At 60.8% G+C, this 18,080-nt stretch overlaps 2 protein-coding genes across 2 annotated transcripts in view; one reads left to right on the top strand and one right to left on the bottom strand.

The window, feature by feature from the left end:
- NPR2 (natriuretic peptide receptor 2) overlaps nucleotides 1-8,962 on the top strand; it is a 26,415-nt gene extending 17,453 nt beyond the window's left edge. Inside the window, 20 exon segments of the mRNA XM_087927624.1 lie at nucleotides 512-647; nucleotides 852-946; nucleotides 1,152-1,278; nucleotides 1,535-1,619; nucleotides 2,103-2,223; nucleotides 2,371-2,445; nucleotides 2,531-2,608; nucleotides 2,733-2,837; nucleotides 2,932-3,003; nucleotides 3,087-3,246; nucleotides 3,336-3,497; nucleotides 4,059-4,072; nucleotides 4,074-4,228; nucleotides 4,889-5,035; nucleotides 5,132-5,255; nucleotides 6,312-6,380; nucleotides 6,495-6,669; nucleotides 6,761-6,859; nucleotides 7,161-7,252; nucleotides 7,366-8,962. Coding sequence (XP_087783750.1) covers nucleotides 512-647; nucleotides 852-946; nucleotides 1,152-1,278; nucleotides 1,535-1,619; nucleotides 2,103-2,223; nucleotides 2,371-2,445; nucleotides 2,531-2,608; nucleotides 2,733-2,837; nucleotides 2,932-3,003; nucleotides 3,087-3,246; nucleotides 3,336-3,497; nucleotides 4,059-4,072; nucleotides 4,074-4,228; nucleotides 4,889-5,035; nucleotides 5,132-5,255; nucleotides 6,312-6,380; nucleotides 6,495-6,669; nucleotides 6,761-6,859; nucleotides 7,161-7,252; nucleotides 7,366-7,425 — 2,151 coding nt within the window. The 3' untranslated portion in view covers nucleotides 7,426-8,962.
- SPAG8 (sperm associated antigen 8) lies at nucleotides 7,035-18,080 on the bottom strand. Its single transcript, XM_087923235.1, has 9 exons — nucleotides 18,042-18,080; nucleotides 16,773-16,902; nucleotides 13,266-13,489; nucleotides 12,797-13,084; nucleotides 12,359-12,533; nucleotides 10,572-10,617; nucleotides 8,532-8,649; nucleotides 8,367-8,429; nucleotides 7,035-8,157 (listed from the first exon to the last, which is right to left on the bottom strand). Exons 1-9 carry the CDS (start codon nucleotides 18,078-18,080, stop codon nucleotides 8,068-8,070), a joined length of 1,173 nt encoding a protein of 390 aa, XP_087779361.1. The 3' UTR covers nucleotides 7,035-8,067.

The raw sequence follows: 18,080 nt of genomic DNA, 5'->3' as shown, positions 1-18,080 counted from the left end.
GTCAAAGACTCTTGGCGCTCTGGGCTGCCGGCAAAAGCGGTGCTCTCCACCCGGAGCTGCTCCTGGTCTCCTCTGGGGCAGCAGAAATTTTGTTCCCCTTTCCTGAAACAGACACGCTCCTGTTTTCTGCCTTTAAATAAGAGTAAAAGCCTCCCTAGCTGTAGCCTCTGGCTCCAAGGGCTGCAGTCACCGGCTCATCCTGACTGCAGGGGTGCCGTGGAGGAGGGGCCCTCCGCCCGGGGTGCAAGTGGGCCCCTCTGCATCTGAGCAGAGAAGAGCTCCTGTGTCCTGGACACCTTTGCTTGTGGCAGATGGGAACCGCAGGAAATTTGGGCCACCCGAAGTCACCCCATAACTGACGCCAGGTTAAATTGACGGGGCCACGCCCTATTCCTGGACAAGGGGTCCTCCCGAGGGTGGGCCCTTCGACTGCTTGGCTTTCCTGCTAGGGGAGGTGCCCTGGAGGGCACCGAGCAACGCCTCTGCCTCCCTCTCTGGCTCCCCCCAACAGAAAAACCTGGTGGCCGGCTGCTTCCACGATGGACTGCTCCTCTACGCCCTGGCCCTGAACGAGACCCTCCACAAGGGCGACACCAAGCTCAACAACAGCCGCATCCTGGAAAAGATGAAGGGGCGCAGGTTCCAGGGTACGGGGGCTGCAAGAAGGGGGTTTCCCAGACCTAGAAGCAATGGGGGGGCAGGGGGGGGGGCTGGAATGACTGGAGAGGAGATCTGGGGCCTCGACTGGAGGAGGACGGGGGGGCGGGATTGGAAGGGCAGAGCTCCATCGACAAGGGTCACAGTGCTCTTAGGGGCCTGATCCAAATGCCAGGGCGCTTTTGTTCATCCAGGGGTCACTGGGACCGTGAGCATGGATCAGAACAATGACCGCGACACAGACTTCAACCTGTGGGCCATGAAGGAGGGGGAGAGTGGCACATACCAGGTAAGCTGGAGCCCCTCAGCAGCCCCTAAACCCAGCCCACCCGCATGCCAGTCCTCCCCGGCCAGGAGACACCGGCCTTCTTTCTCCTGGAGGGACAAAGTCTGGGGCAGTCAGGGCCCCCCCCGCATTCTCCTGGCCATTGGTGGGCAGGCGGAGGAACAATGGCAGCGGCTGGCCAGGTGAGCCAACAGCCTTCCGCCCACAGGTAGTTGGACACTACGTGGGATCCGAGAAGCAGCTGAAGTGGCTGGGGCCTATCCACTGGCTCAAGGGGCAGCCGCCTCTGGATAACCCCCCCTGTTTTGACATGGATGACCCCTCCTGCGACAAAAGTGGGTGCCTGCTGCCCAAAGAAAGCGGGGGAGGGGTGGGATTACCTTCACCCTGGGAGAATCCCTGAGCCCATTTTCCCCGCCCTCCTCTGAATGGCCTGCCTGCTGTGGGCAGCTGGGTCTCTCCTTCCAGTGGACGTATGACCCCGCCCCCCCCGGCTCCCTCCGCAGAAAGACCCACCCGGGACACCCAGCTGCCTGCCGGTGCTTCTCAGGGGGGGGCTGAGCCCTTGCCTGATCTGTGGTGTCCTTGCAGGTGCACTCAGCACCCTGGCGATCCTGGCGCTGGGAGCCGGACTCACCTTCATCATGTTTGGGGTTTCCAGCTTCCTGATCTTCAGGTGCCTGAGCAAACTCTTGGGGGGCCTGGAATACAGCGGGCGAGAAGGGGGGGTACCCTGGCCAGACAGGCAGTGTGCAGCCCGGGAGGAAGAGGGCCATGGCTGCAGTGGCCACCCCTGTGATGCGTGGTCAGGGCCAGGCTGGGCTTAGCCAGGTGTTTCCTCCTCAGCCTTTGGAGGACGCTGGGCTGCATGGAAGGGCCACCTCCATGAGGTCCAAATGTTCACACCGTGGCATAAACCAGAGCAAGGTCTGGCGGGCCGCGTTCACATGTGCCAGGCTGCTTGGGGTGAGCTGGCTGGCCCTTTGAGGCCTTGGCTGGCCTTTGGCCTGGGGTGTGGCAGGTGCCAGAGCAGCTTCTGGCTCTTGCGCTGCAGACTCAGCCCCGGATCCAGTTGCAGGGCATTGGGGGGGGGGAGGGGCGTGAGCCATGGGGCCATGGCTGGGTCAGGGAGCTCAGGAGCCATTGTGGGTCTTGACAGGAAGCTGATGTTGGAGAAGGAGCTGGCCAGCATGCTGTGGCGGATACGCTGGGAGGACCTGCAGTTTGGGGGCTCGGAGCGCTACCACAAGGGGGCAGGCAGCCGACTCACCCTCTCACTGGTAGGTACTATGGGGCGCTCACGGAGGGTCCCTCCAAGGCCCAGCCCCCCACCTGTTCCCCAGCCCCTCGGCTTTGAGGGGGCCCTTTCCCCCTCCTGCTGACTCGGCCTCAGTTGGCTGTGACTCTCGGCCTCGGCTTCTCTCCAGCGTGGCTCCAGTTATGGCTCCCTCATGACGGCCCACGGCAAGTACCAGATCTTTGCCAACACAGGACTCTTCAAGGTGAGCCCCACCGTCCCCGTTTCCAGCCCCAGCCGTACTGGAGGCTACGCCAGCTCACCCCCCCCGCTTGTCTCTTGCCCTCCAGGGAAACGTGGTGGCCATCAAACACATCAATAAGAAGCGGATTGAGCTGACGAGGCAGGTGCTCTTTGAGCTCAAGCACGTACGTACTGGGGGGGAGGGGCAACTACTCTGGGGGGTCTCCTGGGGGCGGCAGCCTCTGCTGCAGGGAAGAAGATGCTGGCAGTGGCCCCCCACTCCACCGGGCCATGCTTGCTGCCCCACAGATGCGGGATATCCAGTTCAACCACCTGACCCGGTTCATCGGGGCCTGCATTGACCCCCCCAACATCTGCATCGTGACCGAGTACTGTCCGCGTGGCAGTCTGCAGGTGAGGCGGCTGTCCAGGGCAGGTGAGGGGGGAGGCAGGGCTCCCCCTACTGGGCTGTGGCCAAAGCTGACCTCTACCCCCCTCGGCCTGCCAGGACATCCTGGAGAACGAGAGCATCAACCTGGACTGGATGTTCCGCTACGCCCTCATCAATGACATCGTCAAAGTGAGGAAAGGGGCTTCTGGCATTTGAGAGAGGGGAGTGGGGGCTCAGCCTCAAGGGGCCTCTCTCCCTCCCGCCCCACACAGGGCATGACCTTCCTGCACAACAGCATCATTGGCTACCACGGTAGCCTCAAGTCCTGCAACTGCGTGGTGGACAGCCGCTTCGTGCTCAAGATCACGGATTATGGCCTGGCCAGCTTCCGCCAGGGCCACGAGAGCGAGGGCAACCACGCGCTCTACGCCAGTGAGTGCCCGGCCAGCCCCTCCTGCCTGTCACCTGGGGAAGCCCGAGCCCCGCACCCCCTGACCCAGACTCTCTGGCTCCTGCTCCAGAGAAGCTGTGGACAGCCCCCGAGCTGCTGCAGAAGGGGACGCTGCTCCCGCTGCCCCTGGCCATGCAGAAGGCGGACGTCTACAGCTTTGGGATCATCCTGCAGGAGATAGCGCTGCGCAGCGGCGCCTTCTACGTGGAGGGCCTAGAGCTCAGTCCCAAGGGTGAGGAGGGGCCGGGGGTCAGAGCGGAAGCCCAAAGGCCAGCCCTGCCTGCCTCCAGCTTGCGCTGACCAGGAAGTGGGATGCTGGTTTACGCCTCCTGCCTCAGCCTGGAGAACCAGGAAAGCAGCGAAGGCAGCCTGTCCCTCCCTCCCTCCCTCCCGCCATGCCCTGCCGTCTTGCAGCCAGGGAGTCCTCCGGCCTGGATGGGTTCATCATGGGGCCAGCCGTCTGAGCAGTGCTGTAGAAGAGGCAGGGAAGTAATGTCTGAATGCAAGATGGGGGGGGGTTCCACACCAGAGAATGGTAGAAGTGGGGCTGCTGCTGGCTGTGCCCTTGGCTGGGTTCTATTTGTGACCACGCTGGTTTGACCTGTGACCTCTGTCTTTCCAGTCCCCCCTCCGTCCTCATCCACCCCACCCCCACCCCCAGGATTGCCATGTTCACTTCTCTCTTCTCATTGTCCTAGCAGCTGGTCACCCCCCTCCCCCCACGCGTCAGCTGTGCCTCCATCCCATCACCCCCACATTCACTCCTGTGCATCCCGCCCTACTCCTCCCCCAGAGATTGTGCAGAAGGGTGGCCAACGGCCAGCTGCCCTACTTCCGGCCCACCATCGACACCCGCCTGCACAGCGAGGAGCTGGCTGTGCTGATGGAGCGGTGCTGGGCTCAGCAGCCGGCCGAGCGCCCAGATTTCGCCCAGATTAAAGTCTTCATCCGGCGGTTCAACAGGTAAGGAGGTCTCCTCCTCCCACCTTAGGTGTGCGTGTATGCGCGCGCGCGCGTGTGCACAAGAAGCCTGCTTCAGCTTCTGACCCCCCAGGCAGGGAAGTGCAGAAGGGGCTCCTCCCCACACAGCCCCGCAAGGCGCCTGCTTGCAACCCTCCCAAGGTTGTTTTCCCCTGGGATGCAGGTGTACCTCGAGGATGTTCCAGTTGGCCCTGGAGAGACTCTCCCTCTTCTCCTACTGAACGTGGACTAAGGGTCCCCACAGGGAGGCCCCGCAAGACTTTCTGCTGGATCCCTGAGATGGAGACAATGGGATGGGGGTCCCCAGAACAGGCCCCAGGCCCCAAATCTAGCCAGCTTGGCTTTCTCAGGCACTTCTGTGGCTCGGCTGACAGATAGCTCCCTCCCCAAAGAGGCAGGTGGCCTCTCCGCCCACCCGCCCACGGGAGAAGTCAGGGGCTGGCTGAGGCTCCCCAGCAGGGCCGCAGCTCCCGTCGTCTGGGGGCACCGTCTCCCGCCTATAGCAGGGTTGCCTCTCATCCAAAGGCTTCCGGGGGGAGGAATGTAATGGCATAGCGCCCGCCATGCCCAGTCCTGTCACCCTTTCCTTCCCCTCACCCTGCCTGCACCACCATGGACGTCCACCCTCCTCCTGTGCCTCAGGGAAGGAAGTACCAGCATCCTGGACAACCTGTTGTCGCGCATGGAGCAGTACGCCAACAACCTGGAGAAACTGGTGGAAGAGCGCACGCAGGCCTACCTGGAGGAGAAGCGCAAGGCAGAGAATCTGCTCTACCAGATCCTGCCCCAGTGAGTCCAGCTTCCGCCGGCCTCCCGCCGGGGCTCCGGGCCTGCGACACTCTCCTGCTTGGAAGTTCAGCAGCTCCTGTCTTTTCTACCCCTCAGTTCGGTGGCTGAGCAGCTGAAGCGGGGTGAGACGGTGCAGGCTGAAGCCTTCGACTGTGTCACCATCTACTTCAGTGACATTGTAGGGTTCACCTCCTTGTCAGCAGAGAGCACCCCCATGCAGGTAGGCTGCAGCGTGGGTGGGCGGGCTAATCCCTTGCATGCCTGAAATGGATGCAGCTGACTCTGGTCCTCTTTGGTTTGGGCTTGGGAAAGTCTCCCCCCCCCGCCCCCCCCACTGGCTGGGGCAGGTCCAAGGACAGAGTCCCACTAGACAGTTTCCCCTCTGGCTCCCCCGCTTAAGGGCTGGGGTGTGGTTTGTTTTCCTCACCCAGTGGAGACGTGGAGCCCTGAACGTGGCGCTGCCACCAATAAATATGGCTGGCGCATGGCAGAAGGCAGATACTTATGTAGCTACCAATTCATGGAAGAAGCGGAAGGGCCTATTTGCAGAAATGGTGAACCTATGGGATGTGTGTCATAGGCGATACACCATGCCATGTTCGGTGACACTCTGGAAGTTGAGCGTCCTCTGAGGGGCCTGGGAATATAGTCCAGAGGGGAGGGGAGGAGAGGAGAGGGGAGGTCTGAAGAGGCCTCTCTTGAGCAGAGGGCGGCGGTGAGTTAGATGCCACAGAATCAAGGTGGACATTTTCTGAATTTTTGACATTCTGAACCCAAAAGGTTCACTGTTACTGGTCTATGGCTATAACCGTAGCCCATAGAGCTCAGCGTCTGTGCTCTCGCAAAACCCCTTGGGGTTTGGGCTGCCTGTGAATCCAGCTGCTTCTTTCAAGTCCTCTCGGGGATCCCTGCTTCGGTGGAACAGATTACACAAACACAGCAATCGGGTTTCCGTGCTGGCTTAGCAGGTTGTGTGAACGCAGCTACTGGGAAGCAGAGGGAAGGCCAAGAGGGCTATTAATCCCACTCGTCCCTTCTGCAGGGCCTGGGCCACTGGGGCTCCCTTGTGGTCCTTCTCTATCAACTTTTCTAATTGGTCTCGTCTCACTTTCCCCAAAATGTCGATCCCTCTGCCCGGGGAATCTGCAGGAACTGCCATGCCTGAGGGTCACAGCCTCGCCTGGTCTTGGCCCTGGACAGCCACCTGCCCTTGCTACATTAGGCTCCCTTCACCTGCCCAGGCAGCTCCCCTGTCTCTCTCTCTGCCCCCCCCCAGGTGGTGACACTCCTCAATGATCTCTACACTTGCTTCGATGCCATCATTGACAATTTCGATGTCTACAAGGTGAGCCTTGTGGGGCTGGGCTGGGGCCCCTTCCTGGCTGATCCCAGGCTCACAGCAGCACTGCAGGGAGTCATCGCCCCCCCGCCTCACCCTGCTTCTGGACCCTGGCCGTAGGTGGAGACCATTGGTGATGCCTACATGGTGGTGTCCGGCCTGCCTGTCCGAAATGGCAAGCTCCACGCCCACGAGATCGTCCGCATGGCCCTGGCACTCCTGGAGGCTGTGAAGACCTTCCACATCCGGCACCGGCCCAGTGAGCAGCTGTGTCTGCGCATCGGGGTCCACTCCGGTGAGTCCCTCATCTGGGCGAGGGTGGCCCACCTCACCTGAGCATGCGCAGAGCACCAGCAGTTCAGCCGCCCCCCACTGCCTCCCTGCAGGGCCGGTGTGTGCAGGAGTGGTGGGCCTCAAGATGCCACGCTACTGCCTCTTTGGGGACACGGTCAACACGGCCTCACGCATGGAGTCCAATGGCGAGGGTGAGACCCCCCTCCCCGCCCTCTTTCCAGCCCCCCCACCCCCAGCTTCCTTGTGAATTTCCTTTCCCCTTCAGCAGATGCTCCGGTGGGATGCAGCTCAGCCCCACCCCATTCCCCCGAGGCCTTGCTGCTTCTCCTCCTTGAGGGCAAGAGGGGTCCCAACAGGGCAGTTCAGGCTTCCCTAGTTTAGGCTAATCCACTTTATTGCGGTCCTCCGTCATGCTGCGGACCCCGAGACTCGGCTGGGCCATCTGGCAGGGGATCCTGGAGGGCATTCACTCCCCTGCCCGCTTCCTTCCAGCCTTAAAGATCCACATTTCTGCTGCCACCAAGGAGATCCTGGACGAGTTTGGCTGCTTTCTGCTGGAGCTCCGGGGGGATGTGGAGATGAAGGTGGGTGTGGGAAGGGGCAGGCCGGCCCCGCCCTTCCATGCCCCAGGGGGTGGGCTGCATTGCAAGAAAGGGGGAGAGCGCCCCTCACGCACACATCTGCTGCTTCCCGGCAGGGCAAAGGGAAGATGAGGACCTACTGGCTGCTGGGCGAAGAGAAGGCGGCCGTCATCTGAGGGCGGCCCTCCCTCTGCGGGGAATGGGCAGGAGCAGCTGCTCCCATGAACTCGTGGTGGATTTGCTCTGCCTTGGAGCACGGAGGGGGGGCGACAGTGGCCAGCCTGCAGGGAAGGATGGCTTCGCGCCTGGAGAGGCGGTGGCTGTGCCCGGAGCAGGCGGGGGGGAGGGGGGGCTGTCGCTGTCCCAGACACCAAGGGGTCTTCCCTGCCCAGCCAGGCAGCAGGAACCCACCTGCCGACCAGCTGGGGCTCCGGGCCCCATTCGATGCCCCTCCCCCGGCTCAGCTGGCTGAGCCAGCCCTGCTGCTCATTTTCCCCTTTGGCGGCACATGCAGGAACCAGGCAAGCAGTTTGGGCCGAACAGAAAGAGGGAGGGGAGAACATCCCCCTCTTCCCTTTAGCAAGAGAAAGGACAGGGAAGGGCCTGTCCAGCCCCCACTGCTTCTGAGGTGGGAGAACCACAAGGAAGCTGCCTGGAAGCCCCTCTCCGGCTCTTGCAGGAATTTAACTGGGGTGATCAACCCTTTGAGGAAGGGTCTCTGCACCCCCCTCCACCCACATAAGCTCGGGGTTTCCCCACTGGCCCAGGGGGTGGCAAGGACGTCTTCAAGGCCGGGGGACGTTTTTTGGGCCGTACAGCTACGGCTGGTCGAGGCATTCCGAGATGGGGGTGGTGAACATTGCGCACTTCCTGAAAGGGGTGTCGCCCGTCCGGATGCTGGAGGTGCCCTGTGGAGAGGGACAAAGAGGCTGAAGAGCAGGCGGAGGGGGCGGGGGCGGAGCTGCCTTCCTGGCATGCGTCACCCGCCCTCGTGGCCAGAACATACCCTCCATGCTAGAACACCAGGTGCCTGGGCTGCCTGCCCACCTGCCCCGTCCTTTGCAGCCTCTCAAGGACGCGCCTCACGGGAGGGGGCACTAAAGGCATGGCAACTCACCGGCACCTGCTGGGCATGTTCAAGCCAGAACGTCTGTGGTTGTTCCAGCCGGTAGTTGTGGGGCTGCAAGAGGAGAGGACGTCAGGGGAGCTACCGGGGCGTCTCCAGGAGGGGAGCGGAGGGGTGGGGAGCCTGACTGCTACTCTGGCCCGCAGAGCCCCTTACCTGGGTGGGGGGCAGGGGCTCAGAGTGGAAGCCCTCCTGCTTGTAGTCCCGGTGGGTGATGGAGAGGGACTCCATGGGCTCGGACGGAGGGGATGCGTCGCGTGCCAGGAGGTTCGTGCTGCAAACCAACAGCCACAACAGCAGCTGAGCCTGGAGCTGCCCTGGCAGGAGGGCTGGGCACAGGCAGCTCAGGGCCCAGAGCGCTTCCATTGCCAAGCCATGCGTGGGACCTTCCGCACCGTCAGTGGCACTGAACCCAGCATTGCTCATCAGCAGTTGGGGGAAGGCAGGCTGGTGGGGTCAGCGCAGCCCCCAGCCCCATAGACACCTCATCCTGGAAAGATTTTCTACGTTCGTTTTCTAGACAGAGGGGTGAGGATCCTTTTTCAAGTTGTCCAAGTGTTTTATGAATAAAAGAGAACAACACCCTGCGCAGCTATTTCATTGGTCTCCCAAATGAAACGGCCACAGGCACCGCCGGAGTGTTTCTTGCAGGACTTCTGGGTGCCAATCTCAAAGGCTGCCCCTCCTGCCAGGCAAAAGGTTGGGAGCCGCACTGCAAATCGTTATCAGTCTGTTTGTCCAGGTTCTAACTTGGCTGCCCAGCTGAGAGCCGGGAACTCCCCGGGCACAGGGGGGAAAGGGTGTGGAAAGAGCTGGCACAGCCCTCGCCGCTTCGTACTATGAGGATAGAAGGGCAAGGAAAGTCCTGGGAGCAGCAGCAGCAGCAGCACTGAAGGCAGCTTCTGCCGGGCCCAAGATCCCCCCCCCTGGGGGGGGGTCTGTCACTGGTGGCTAAACAGGCCCTGCCTGTGAATCAGTTGTCCGCAGGGAGGGCTGCAGTGGGGAGCCTCCAGTGCTGCTAGTGCAAATGAGGAGGGGGAGCGCAGTCTGGACTTCGGATGCCTCCCTGTGGCTCCCGGAGGCCCTGGCACGTGTGCTGGCCACTGTGGACTTCTGCAGCCTCCGGCCTGCTGGGCTTGTTTCAACCCAAGGAAACCCTGAGGGAGGGGGGGGGGAGAGGGGAGACAGCCCACCTCTCTTTCCTCAGCCGTTCTGTGAAAGTGCGCAGGCCTGCTGCTGCCGCTTGCCTGGGAGGTGGCACGCTCTACCTTGGGCCACTGTGCTGCTGCCGCCACTCTCTGCCCCCTCACCAACTTTCGCTCTCCCATGCCCGAGATTCCCCCCCTCCCGGGTCCTTCTTCCCTGGTTCCCTTTCCTTTTGCAGCTTCCAGGGTTAGGCCGCATGGCCTCCCACCAGTCCTTGGGCAGGACAGGAGGCAGCAGCCTTCCACAGTTGGTGCTGTTGCTCGGCTCCTTGGCCAAAGGCCCTTGGAAGACCTCGGCTCTTCCCTCCTGCAAGGGAAGAAATGCCAGAGGAGTCCCGCCCTCTGGTTCCAGTCCTGGCACCTGCCCACTCGCTCCTAAGCTTCCCCTTTGGGAGGCTGTCTGAAGATACAGTGGAGGAGGACTCCCACACCGGTTCTTAAACTCTGGCCCATCCACTTGACACAGAAGGATGGTGCTCAGAGTGACCGAGATGGAGACCGCCTTGCCTTCTGAAGCTCTGTGGCCTTGGATACCCCCAGGGCAGAGTGGGATTCAGCCGGTTCTGACCAGTTCTGGAGAACCCGTAGCGGAAATTTTGCGTTGTTTGGAGAACCGGCCAATACGGCCTCTGACTGGCCTTGCCAACCCCACCTCTTCTCTGCCTCCCATCGAGTCCCAGCTGATCGGCTGGCTCTCCTTGGGTTGCCCTGCCCAGGAGAAGGGAGCTGGAAAGCAGGCTAGTGGGCTGGGGAGGGAAGGGGGATTTGGCAGTATATCCTCCCCCTGCCATGCCCACCAAGCCAGGCCCACAGGACTGGTGGTAAAAAAATTTTGAACCCAACACTGCCCCAGTGTCTCCTGCCTTTGGGTCGCTGAGCAAGTTCACAGTCCAGACCAGTTGGAGGAAAGAGGCCGCCGCCCTTTAACCTTGACAGGCCCACAACAATGCCTGGGGGTGGGGGGTGCGGAGAAGGTCCTGCTGCTGCTCACCTGTGTTTCTGGTACAGGAGATGCTCCATCATGGCCTCCCGTTTCCCTGGGGGGGGAAAAGGAGGAGACAAGTGGGGCGGGGGGCATCCACAGAGAGGCTGCAGAAGAGCCTTGCCCAGGAAGGGAGGCTGGAAGGCGGGCCTGGGGCCTTACGCGTGGAGGGAGAGGGGGGAAAGCCATCCCCGCCAGCACCTGGTGCCCTGAACTGAGCCAGGCCCTATGCCGATGCCAGCCGCCTTGGGGACCTTGCACAGCCCATTCTAAGGGGGCTCCTGTCTGTTCAAAAACAGGAACGCCCCCCAGCCCCCACTACCACCCCCACCACCCCCCCCGAGTCCGGAAGGATCTGCCGCCAGGGGCCTCCCAGGCCGACTGCAGCTGCCGGCTTCAGCCCTGGAGACCCTCTGGCTGCAGGGCGGCTGATCCACAGGCCAGCTGATCCTCAGGATTCTCAACTGAGCCACGTGGGCCTCCCCAACCCCCCGAACTGTGGAGGCCGGGCAGGATCCGTTCCAGCTTTGGGACCCCGAAGGCCTCCTAGCAGCTGCAGCCCCCGAAGGAGTCAGACCGAAGGCAAACTCTCCCACTCAGAGGAGGAGAGCAGCGCATCACAGGCCGCAACTTGTCCCTCTACACTTTTACAGTACAGGAAGTCCTCGACTTCTGACCATCCTCAGAACAGGAAAACCCATCCTTTTAAGAGAGACGTCGCAACCTCCCCTTCCGGCTTTCCCAACGGCCGTGCCGGGGGAAGCAGCCACGGACCCCAAGGACACCTCAACCCTTCCAAGCGTCAGCACCAGCGGTCAGTCACTTTTTAAAGGGCTATTGTAACTTTGAACAGTCATTAAACAAATGGTTGTAAGTTGAGCACTGCCTGTCATTTCAAAAATAAACCCTAGATGCTTTAGAGGGGGCAGGGGGGCGGATAGAAGCCAAACGGTCTTTTTGAAGTATCTTGGGAAGGAATTGCTGTCCATCAAAAAAGCTGCCCAGGGGGCTGTCCTAACGGGGTTTTTTTTGGTTTTCTCTTGAGGACTTTTGGCTTCTCATCCAAGGAGCTTCTTCGCTTCTGACTGAATGGTGGAGCACCGAAGGATTGTTGTTCCTTGCAGTCATCTGGTCGTTGGCCCTCTTTCTGAGAGTGTGAGGCCACTTGGAGGTTATCTGTGTCTCCCAAGGCGCCTCAGTGACTCTCAGAAAGAGGGCCAACAACCAGATGACTGCAAGGAACATGAATCAGTCCGTGCTCCACCATTCAGTCAGAAGTGAAGAAGCTCCTGGGATGAGAAGCCAGAAGTCCTCAAGGGAAACCCAAGGAAGTCCAGTTGCCTTTTAAAAAGCCCCATTGGGACCTGATGGGTGAATATCCGTGGACGGGCTGAGGGGGCTGTTTGGGGGAAAAGGCCAAGAAGCGGGCGGGGTCGCAGTTGCACATCAGGGCTGCCTGTTTGCTGATCCAAAGCCAGAGCAAGGAAGGTCCTGCCTGGCGGCCCAAAGGAGCAGCTGAACTCCCCAACGCCTGCTGGGATTGCGGAGTTTGGTTCCAGCTGCTAAGGACAACAGCACCCGTGAGATGGACTGGGGGGGGCGGGGGGGGGGGCAGCCTGGCTTTCTAGCGTGAGTGGGAAATGAGGGGCCTTCCCAGGTGGGGAGAATGAAGCTAATCCTCCGCAGGAGCATTGCAGCCACCGGGAGAGAAGCCCTTTCGCTCCCGGCACAGATGTGGTTCCTCCACTCCAGGCCTCTGGAGCCTCTCCTGGACACACACACACCCCGCTGCCCACCTCGCACAGGGAGCCCCGTCTTCACGGGCCGAGGGAAGGAGTCCTTCATCGTGGTGGTCGTGGGTGTGCCGGCCAGGAAGTCAAGGGTGAGGAGGCCAGGATGCCCGAACCGGTGGAAAAACCCCTCGCTGCCATACTCGGGTCTTGGCACGCGGTCCAGACAGTTGGTGGCTCTCTGGGAGAAACAAAATTCAAAACAAAGGATGCGTCTCTCCCTCAGGGCCACCCCCCAGCCAGTTTGGTCCTACCTGCCCTCTGGCTCGGCAGGGCAGGAGGAGGGGCTGCCCTGAAGCCCCTGGGGAGGCCGGGCTCCTCTCACACGGGACGCCAGGCGGGCTCTGCGCTGGGGACCGCCTGCTAAGTTAGGGCGGCAGGGTCCGGCCGCTGCCCTGACCTCCCACGGCCAGAGCGGCGGCGGAGCCCAGCAGGCAGCCTCACCTCTTCCTGCCAGTTGTGCATCAGGCACTGGCCGCGGACGGGCGGCTCCCTCGGGGGCTCCGAGACGCAGGGCGGGCGCGGCTGCAGATCGGTGGCCGGCAGCTCCCCCAGGTACGGTCCGGGCACGCCGTGGCAGGGCGGCAGCTCCAGCGGGTGCGTGGCTGCGGCCTGCAGCTCTGCCTCGGGGTCCGGCGGCGTCTCCGCATTGGCCGTCTCCGCCGGGATCCCGCGGGGCTCCTCCGCGCTGGTCGGGCGGCGGCGACCTCTCCGCGGCTCGGCGGCGGGGCTCTGGCCGGGAAGAGACGGGAGAGCGCCGGGTCACGGGCGGGCGGGCGGGCGGGCGCTGGCAAGCGGGCAAGGCTGCTCCGGCCACCCACCCCCGCCCTGCACGGAGGCGCCCCGTCCCGACGCCAAAGGCCGCCTGCGGGCAGGGCCGCGGGCGGGGAGGCGAGGTCGCGCTGCGACTCACCGGTCCGGCTCCATCGCGGCCCCGCGCTTGGCTGGTCTCCACGGAGACGCGGAACCCGGGAGGCGGGCGGGCCCGGGAGGCGGGCGGGTGCCCGGCGCGACCGTTGGCTGGCCGAGCGCGAGGAGGAGGGTCCGTTCTCCACCCTGCCTCCCCGGCCGGCGCAGGCGGGCGGGCGGGCAGGGCAGCGACCCAGGACGCAGCTCCCTGCCGTGCCCGGGCCAAGGCTGCCGGGAGAGTCCCCGAAGGAGGCGAGATCCCAGGGGCCTCCCCTGGCTAGGCTGGCCAAGCGGGTGGCTGCTTAGGTGGGGTCTTGCATACCCTGGTCTTCAGTAAAGTCTGTAAGGATGCGGTCAAAAAAGTCAACATGGCGGTTGCGACAGTGCAATTAAAATCCGTACGAGTCAGGATTCCGGCCTGGATTGGGACAGAAACGGCATTGGTGGCACTTTTGGATGATCTCTGGCAGGAGTGGGATGGGGGTAGAGCATCCATCCTTGCTCTAATTGACCTCTCGGCAGTTTTTGATACCACTGACCATGGGAGTCTCCTGGGGCAGCTTCGGGGGATGGGCGGCCTTGTGCTGTCTTGGTTCACTTCCTGCCTCTGCGGCTGCTTTCAGTCAGTGTTGATAGGAGAGGAGAGATCCAGCCCTCGCCCACTGCTTTACGGGGTTCCTTAAGGCTCGGTACTCCCTCCGCTTCTGCTCAACGTTTACATGAAGCCTCTGGGTGAGATCATCCGTCACCATGGACTGAGGTGTCACCAATATGCTGATGATCCTCAGCTGTATGTCTCGGCCTGTGGTGAGTTAAGTGTTGCTATGTCCTCCCTCTCGCAGTGCCTGGAGGCTCTTAGGGGCTGGATGGGGAGCAACGGGTTGAAACTAAACCATCGCAAGACTGAGTGACTGTGGGTTTGGGGTTCGTGGTTCAGGGAGAATTGCCACCTTTGGTCTTGGATGGGGTGGCACTGCCCCCAAACAGACCCTGTGTGTAATCTAGGGGTTTTCCTAGACTCGCAACTCCTGTTCGAAGAGCAGGTGGCGGTAGTGGCCAGGAGGGCCTTTGCGCAACTGCGGGTTGTTTCTTGGACCAGCGGCCCCTATTCATAGTCACTCATGCCCTGGTCACGTCCCGTCTTGATTATTGCAATGCACTCTACATGGGGCTGCCCTTGAAAAGCATCCAGAAGCTCCAGTTGGTGCAAAATGCAGCAGCCTACATGGTTTTGTGCAGACCCCGGTGTGCACATGTATCACCTCTCTTCGGGGAGCTGCATTGGTTGCCAATTTGCTTCCAGGTGCAATTCAAGATGCTGGTTGTCCCCTTTACAGCCCTTCATGGCTTGGGACCAAGTTATTTGAGGAAACATCTCTTGCCAGTCACATCCACCCGACCCATCAGAGCAGGGAGGCAGGGAATGCCGTGGGTCCCATCCCTGAGGGAGATACCCCTGGTGGGACCCAGAAGAAGGGCCTTCTCAGTGGTGGCTCCCTCTCTCTGGAACCTCACCCCCCGAGATTAGAACGGCCCCCACTCTAGCACTCTTCCGGAAGGCACTGAAGGCGGCCTGGTTCTGCCAGTGGGCCTGGGGAGCCCAGAGCGGGATGGAGCCCCTCCAATGGCTCATCGTGTGATCTGCTGTTGACGGGGAGGGGGTGGGAGTTGGGGGTGATTTATTGATTTATTTTCCAGATTTTGTTCTATTGTACTTTATTTATTTGATTCTTTTTGTTAGTTTTTATTGTTTTTTTTATATGGTTTTTATTAACCATATTTTAAATATGGTTTTACATTCTGTAAGCCAGCAAATAAGTTCAGCAATATACATTCAATAAATAAATAAATAAAAGTCCATCCTGTGTTTATCAGGCCACACTTATCCGTTCTGTCTGTGCAGAGATGGTGACCCGCCAAGCTGGGCGTCCTGGCAAAGGCCCAGAGGGCTCCAGCTCTGCCTGCTGCAGCTCCAGAGGGTTGTGTGAACACCCAAGCCGGGTGGGATGCCTGGGTGGGAGGACACAGGTGTTTCCCAGGACGGACTAGACTAGACCTACCCACAGGGAAGGGCACCCCCTCCTTGCCCCATGCCTACCCAGCCTTTAAGTCTCCACCCGCCATTCAGCCTCAATGTCCTGGCCAAAGAAGAGCCATGTTGGGTCTGGTGGTGGGGACGCCCTTTGGACAGCAGGAGGTGTGACTCTTTATCCCAGCTGCCCTCCCTGGAAGAGAGACCCCCCCCCCTCTCTCTGTGTACATGCATGCACAAGGGGAGGGGGGGTGAGAAGAAGTCGCTTCTAGCCAAGTCTAAAAGTATGTGTGTGTGGGGGGGGATGTCTGTGGGCATGCTGTCCTGGGGGGGGGGGCAGGAGGGTCCTTGCTACCCTTTCTTCCTCCTGAAGGGATTCTGGGTCCTGTCATTGGTGCTAGCACTAACCTCAGCCAGCCCCCCACTTTGGCCCAACATGGCCCCCTCAACGGCCTGCAGTTCCCTAAGAGCAGCACGCACAGTCACAGCCAGCCTGGTCGGGGTCAGGTGAGGGGGCCCCTGCAGAGGGGGAGGAGGGCAGCTGGACAAGAGCCCCACCCACCTCTCCTTTCGATTCCTTCACTGGCACCAAGGCAGGGAAGAGGCAGCTTCTCCAGGGCCTGCAGGGAGGGCCCTGCTCGGAAGCCCTTGGGGGGGGGGAGGAGGGTGCTTCAGTTGGGCCAAGGATGGGTGAAGGGTCCGCTTGGAGCTGCGCGCCCTGCTGCCCAGCAGATGCCTTTTTGAAACTGCCAGACGGCATGGCCTGCGGCTTGGCACCTTCCATGCCCACCCTGAGATGGGGCAAGGCTCTGATTGAGGTGGCTGCATTTCCAGGGGGGACAGGGTGGAACCCCTGCCAAGGATTATTGTGATGCGCCTGCACATTTGCCAGTAAAAGGGCTTCAATTCCCCCCAACATTGATGCTGGTAAAATGCTGAGTGAGGGTGCAGGTGGTGGAGCCCCCACTTGCAGAAGCGGATTCCCTGGACACTCTCAGGTTGCTCCTTGTGGCACTGGTCCTTCGTGGGGGGAGTCCTACCAACTCTGGCATCCTTTCAAAATGCCTTCAAAGTCAAGTTGTTCCTCAGGGTGTTGCTCTGTTCGGTGGCCACTTTAGGAGTAATTATGGGTGTGTCACTTCTTTGTGGTAATATACCCAAGGTTTTGTTTTCAGTGCTTTTGCAATGAAAACCAACAGGAGCTTTAAGATTTGGTGGTTATAAATTAATACCTATGTAAATAGAGGCTATTGCAAACTCAGCAGATAAATGGCTATCGGCCACCTCATGAAGGGCCACCTCAGCTGGTCCCCTGCCTTTCTGGTTGCTCACAGACGATCTTGGGGAAAGTCTGGAAGGTCAGTTAGATTAAAAGAACCAGGATCCATCCACGGCCTCTTCCCTGTGACAGCCCTTCAAGTACGGTGAGGTGGCTAGCACAGCCCCCCGCCCCTTAGCCTGCTCCTCTGCAGGCCGAACCTGCCCATTTCAAGGCCCGTTTGCTCCTAGGATTCATCCCCTGCCACTTTCCTCGGGACTCCTTTCTGTCGCTCCGCAGGCCTCCTGCCTTGTGGCCATAGAGCTGCAGCAGAGAGCATTCCCAGAGCACCTGAAAGAGAAGCAGAGAGCAGAACTCACTTCCGGTCACCTCAGCATTGGGCTCTGCTGGTGCAGCTCAAGGTGGCCTTGGCTTTTGGGGTGTGTGTGTGGCTCCTGCATAATTTATAGTCTCCTCCCAAGTGTTACTCTTGAGCCAGGGGCTGCCCGTCTGGTATGTGTGTGTGTGTGTGTGTGTGTGTGTGTGTGTGTGAGAGAGAGAGAGAGAGAGAGACAGAGAGACAGAGAGAGAGAGAGTGGTCAAGGGTAGCCCAGGAAACACAGGAAGACCTTTTCATTCTCAATGAACCTCAAGCTTCCTGTTTTTTGGCTTGGGGACTGACTTGTCACTCCATGTAACCGCTTGTCCTGCTTCCACGGAGTGGAGAGAGGCCCCTGAGGCAACCTGGGCCATCAGCCCGTGCCAACAGCCTGCTCATCTTGTCCAGCAGTCTGTCCTCACTGCACAAGGAAGCAGGTCTGGTCTCCCAGCAGGTGCCCCCAAAGGCGGCCACATGGCCCTCCTTTCTGGAGCCCGAAGCCCCCAACCTTTCCTCCAAGGACGTGGCTCCAGTCCCCTCCCCCCTCAAGAAATCTTCCCTTCTGAGGGTGGGAGGGGGGGCTGGAACCGAGCAGTATTCCAAATGAGGTCCTGGCCCTGGTTTATAGGAGGCCATCCTAAGGTTGGCACCTCTGGCTGTTTCACGGTGTCCCTTTGCTCCAGGTTCTCCTTCCTCATCTGTCATTGTCAGCTCTGATCTGTTCCTTTGCATTGGGGGGGCCTGGACACATGTGTATCACTTGCCACCCCATGGAAGGGAGGACCAGACTCCATATGAACCGCATGTGTGCAGAATGAAAGGCCCCGTGTTTAAGTGCTCAGGAATAAGGTGGCCCACAAAGGGCAGGCCACCTTCAACTCAGGTGCTCAGGTGCATCCCTTCAAAATCAGGAGCCTAGAAACATCTTTTCCGGCTTTTCTTAGCCACCCCCCCGCCCTTCCAAGAGCAGTTTCTGGGTTGTCCCGGCCCCCCACCCGCTCCAGGGGCTCTGAAGGGCGCTGCTGGAGGAAGGCGGGATCCAGCCCCAGCCCAAACTTCGCCTTTCCTTGCCTTCATCGGAGAGCAGCGTCTTTTGCGCTCTGCCTCCCACCAGACGGCACCACTCGAGCTCGATTTGGCACTCAGGCAT

The sequence above is a fragment of the Pseudonaja textilis genome, chromosome 2, assembly GCF_049901715.1.
Source record: "Pseudonaja textilis isolate UNSWEBS1 chromosome 2, rPseTex1.2, whole genome shotgun sequence".
Taxonomy (NCBI): Eukaryota; Metazoa; Chordata; class Lepidosauria; order Squamata; family Elapidae; genus Pseudonaja; species Pseudonaja textilis.
The sequence above is the reverse complement of the archived record's forward strand: the minus strand, read 5'-3'. Positions and strand labels throughout refer to the sequence as shown.

Bases quoted from the DNA above. Each gene is read 5' to 3' on its own strand.
- SPAG8 (XM_087923235.1), bottom strand. From the start codon at position 18,080: ATGCCTGAGTGCCAAATCGAGCTCGAGTGGTGCCGTCTG. The intron at 13,490-16,772 runs GTTCGGCCTGCA...CTCTCCCGGCAG, and splicing joins ACGGGCCTTGAAATGGGCAG to CCTTGGCCCGGGCACGGCAG. The intron at 8,430-8,531 runs GTAAGGGGCTCT...CTCCTCTTGCAG, and splicing joins AGCCCCTGCCCCCCACCCAG to CCCCACAACTACCGGCTGGA.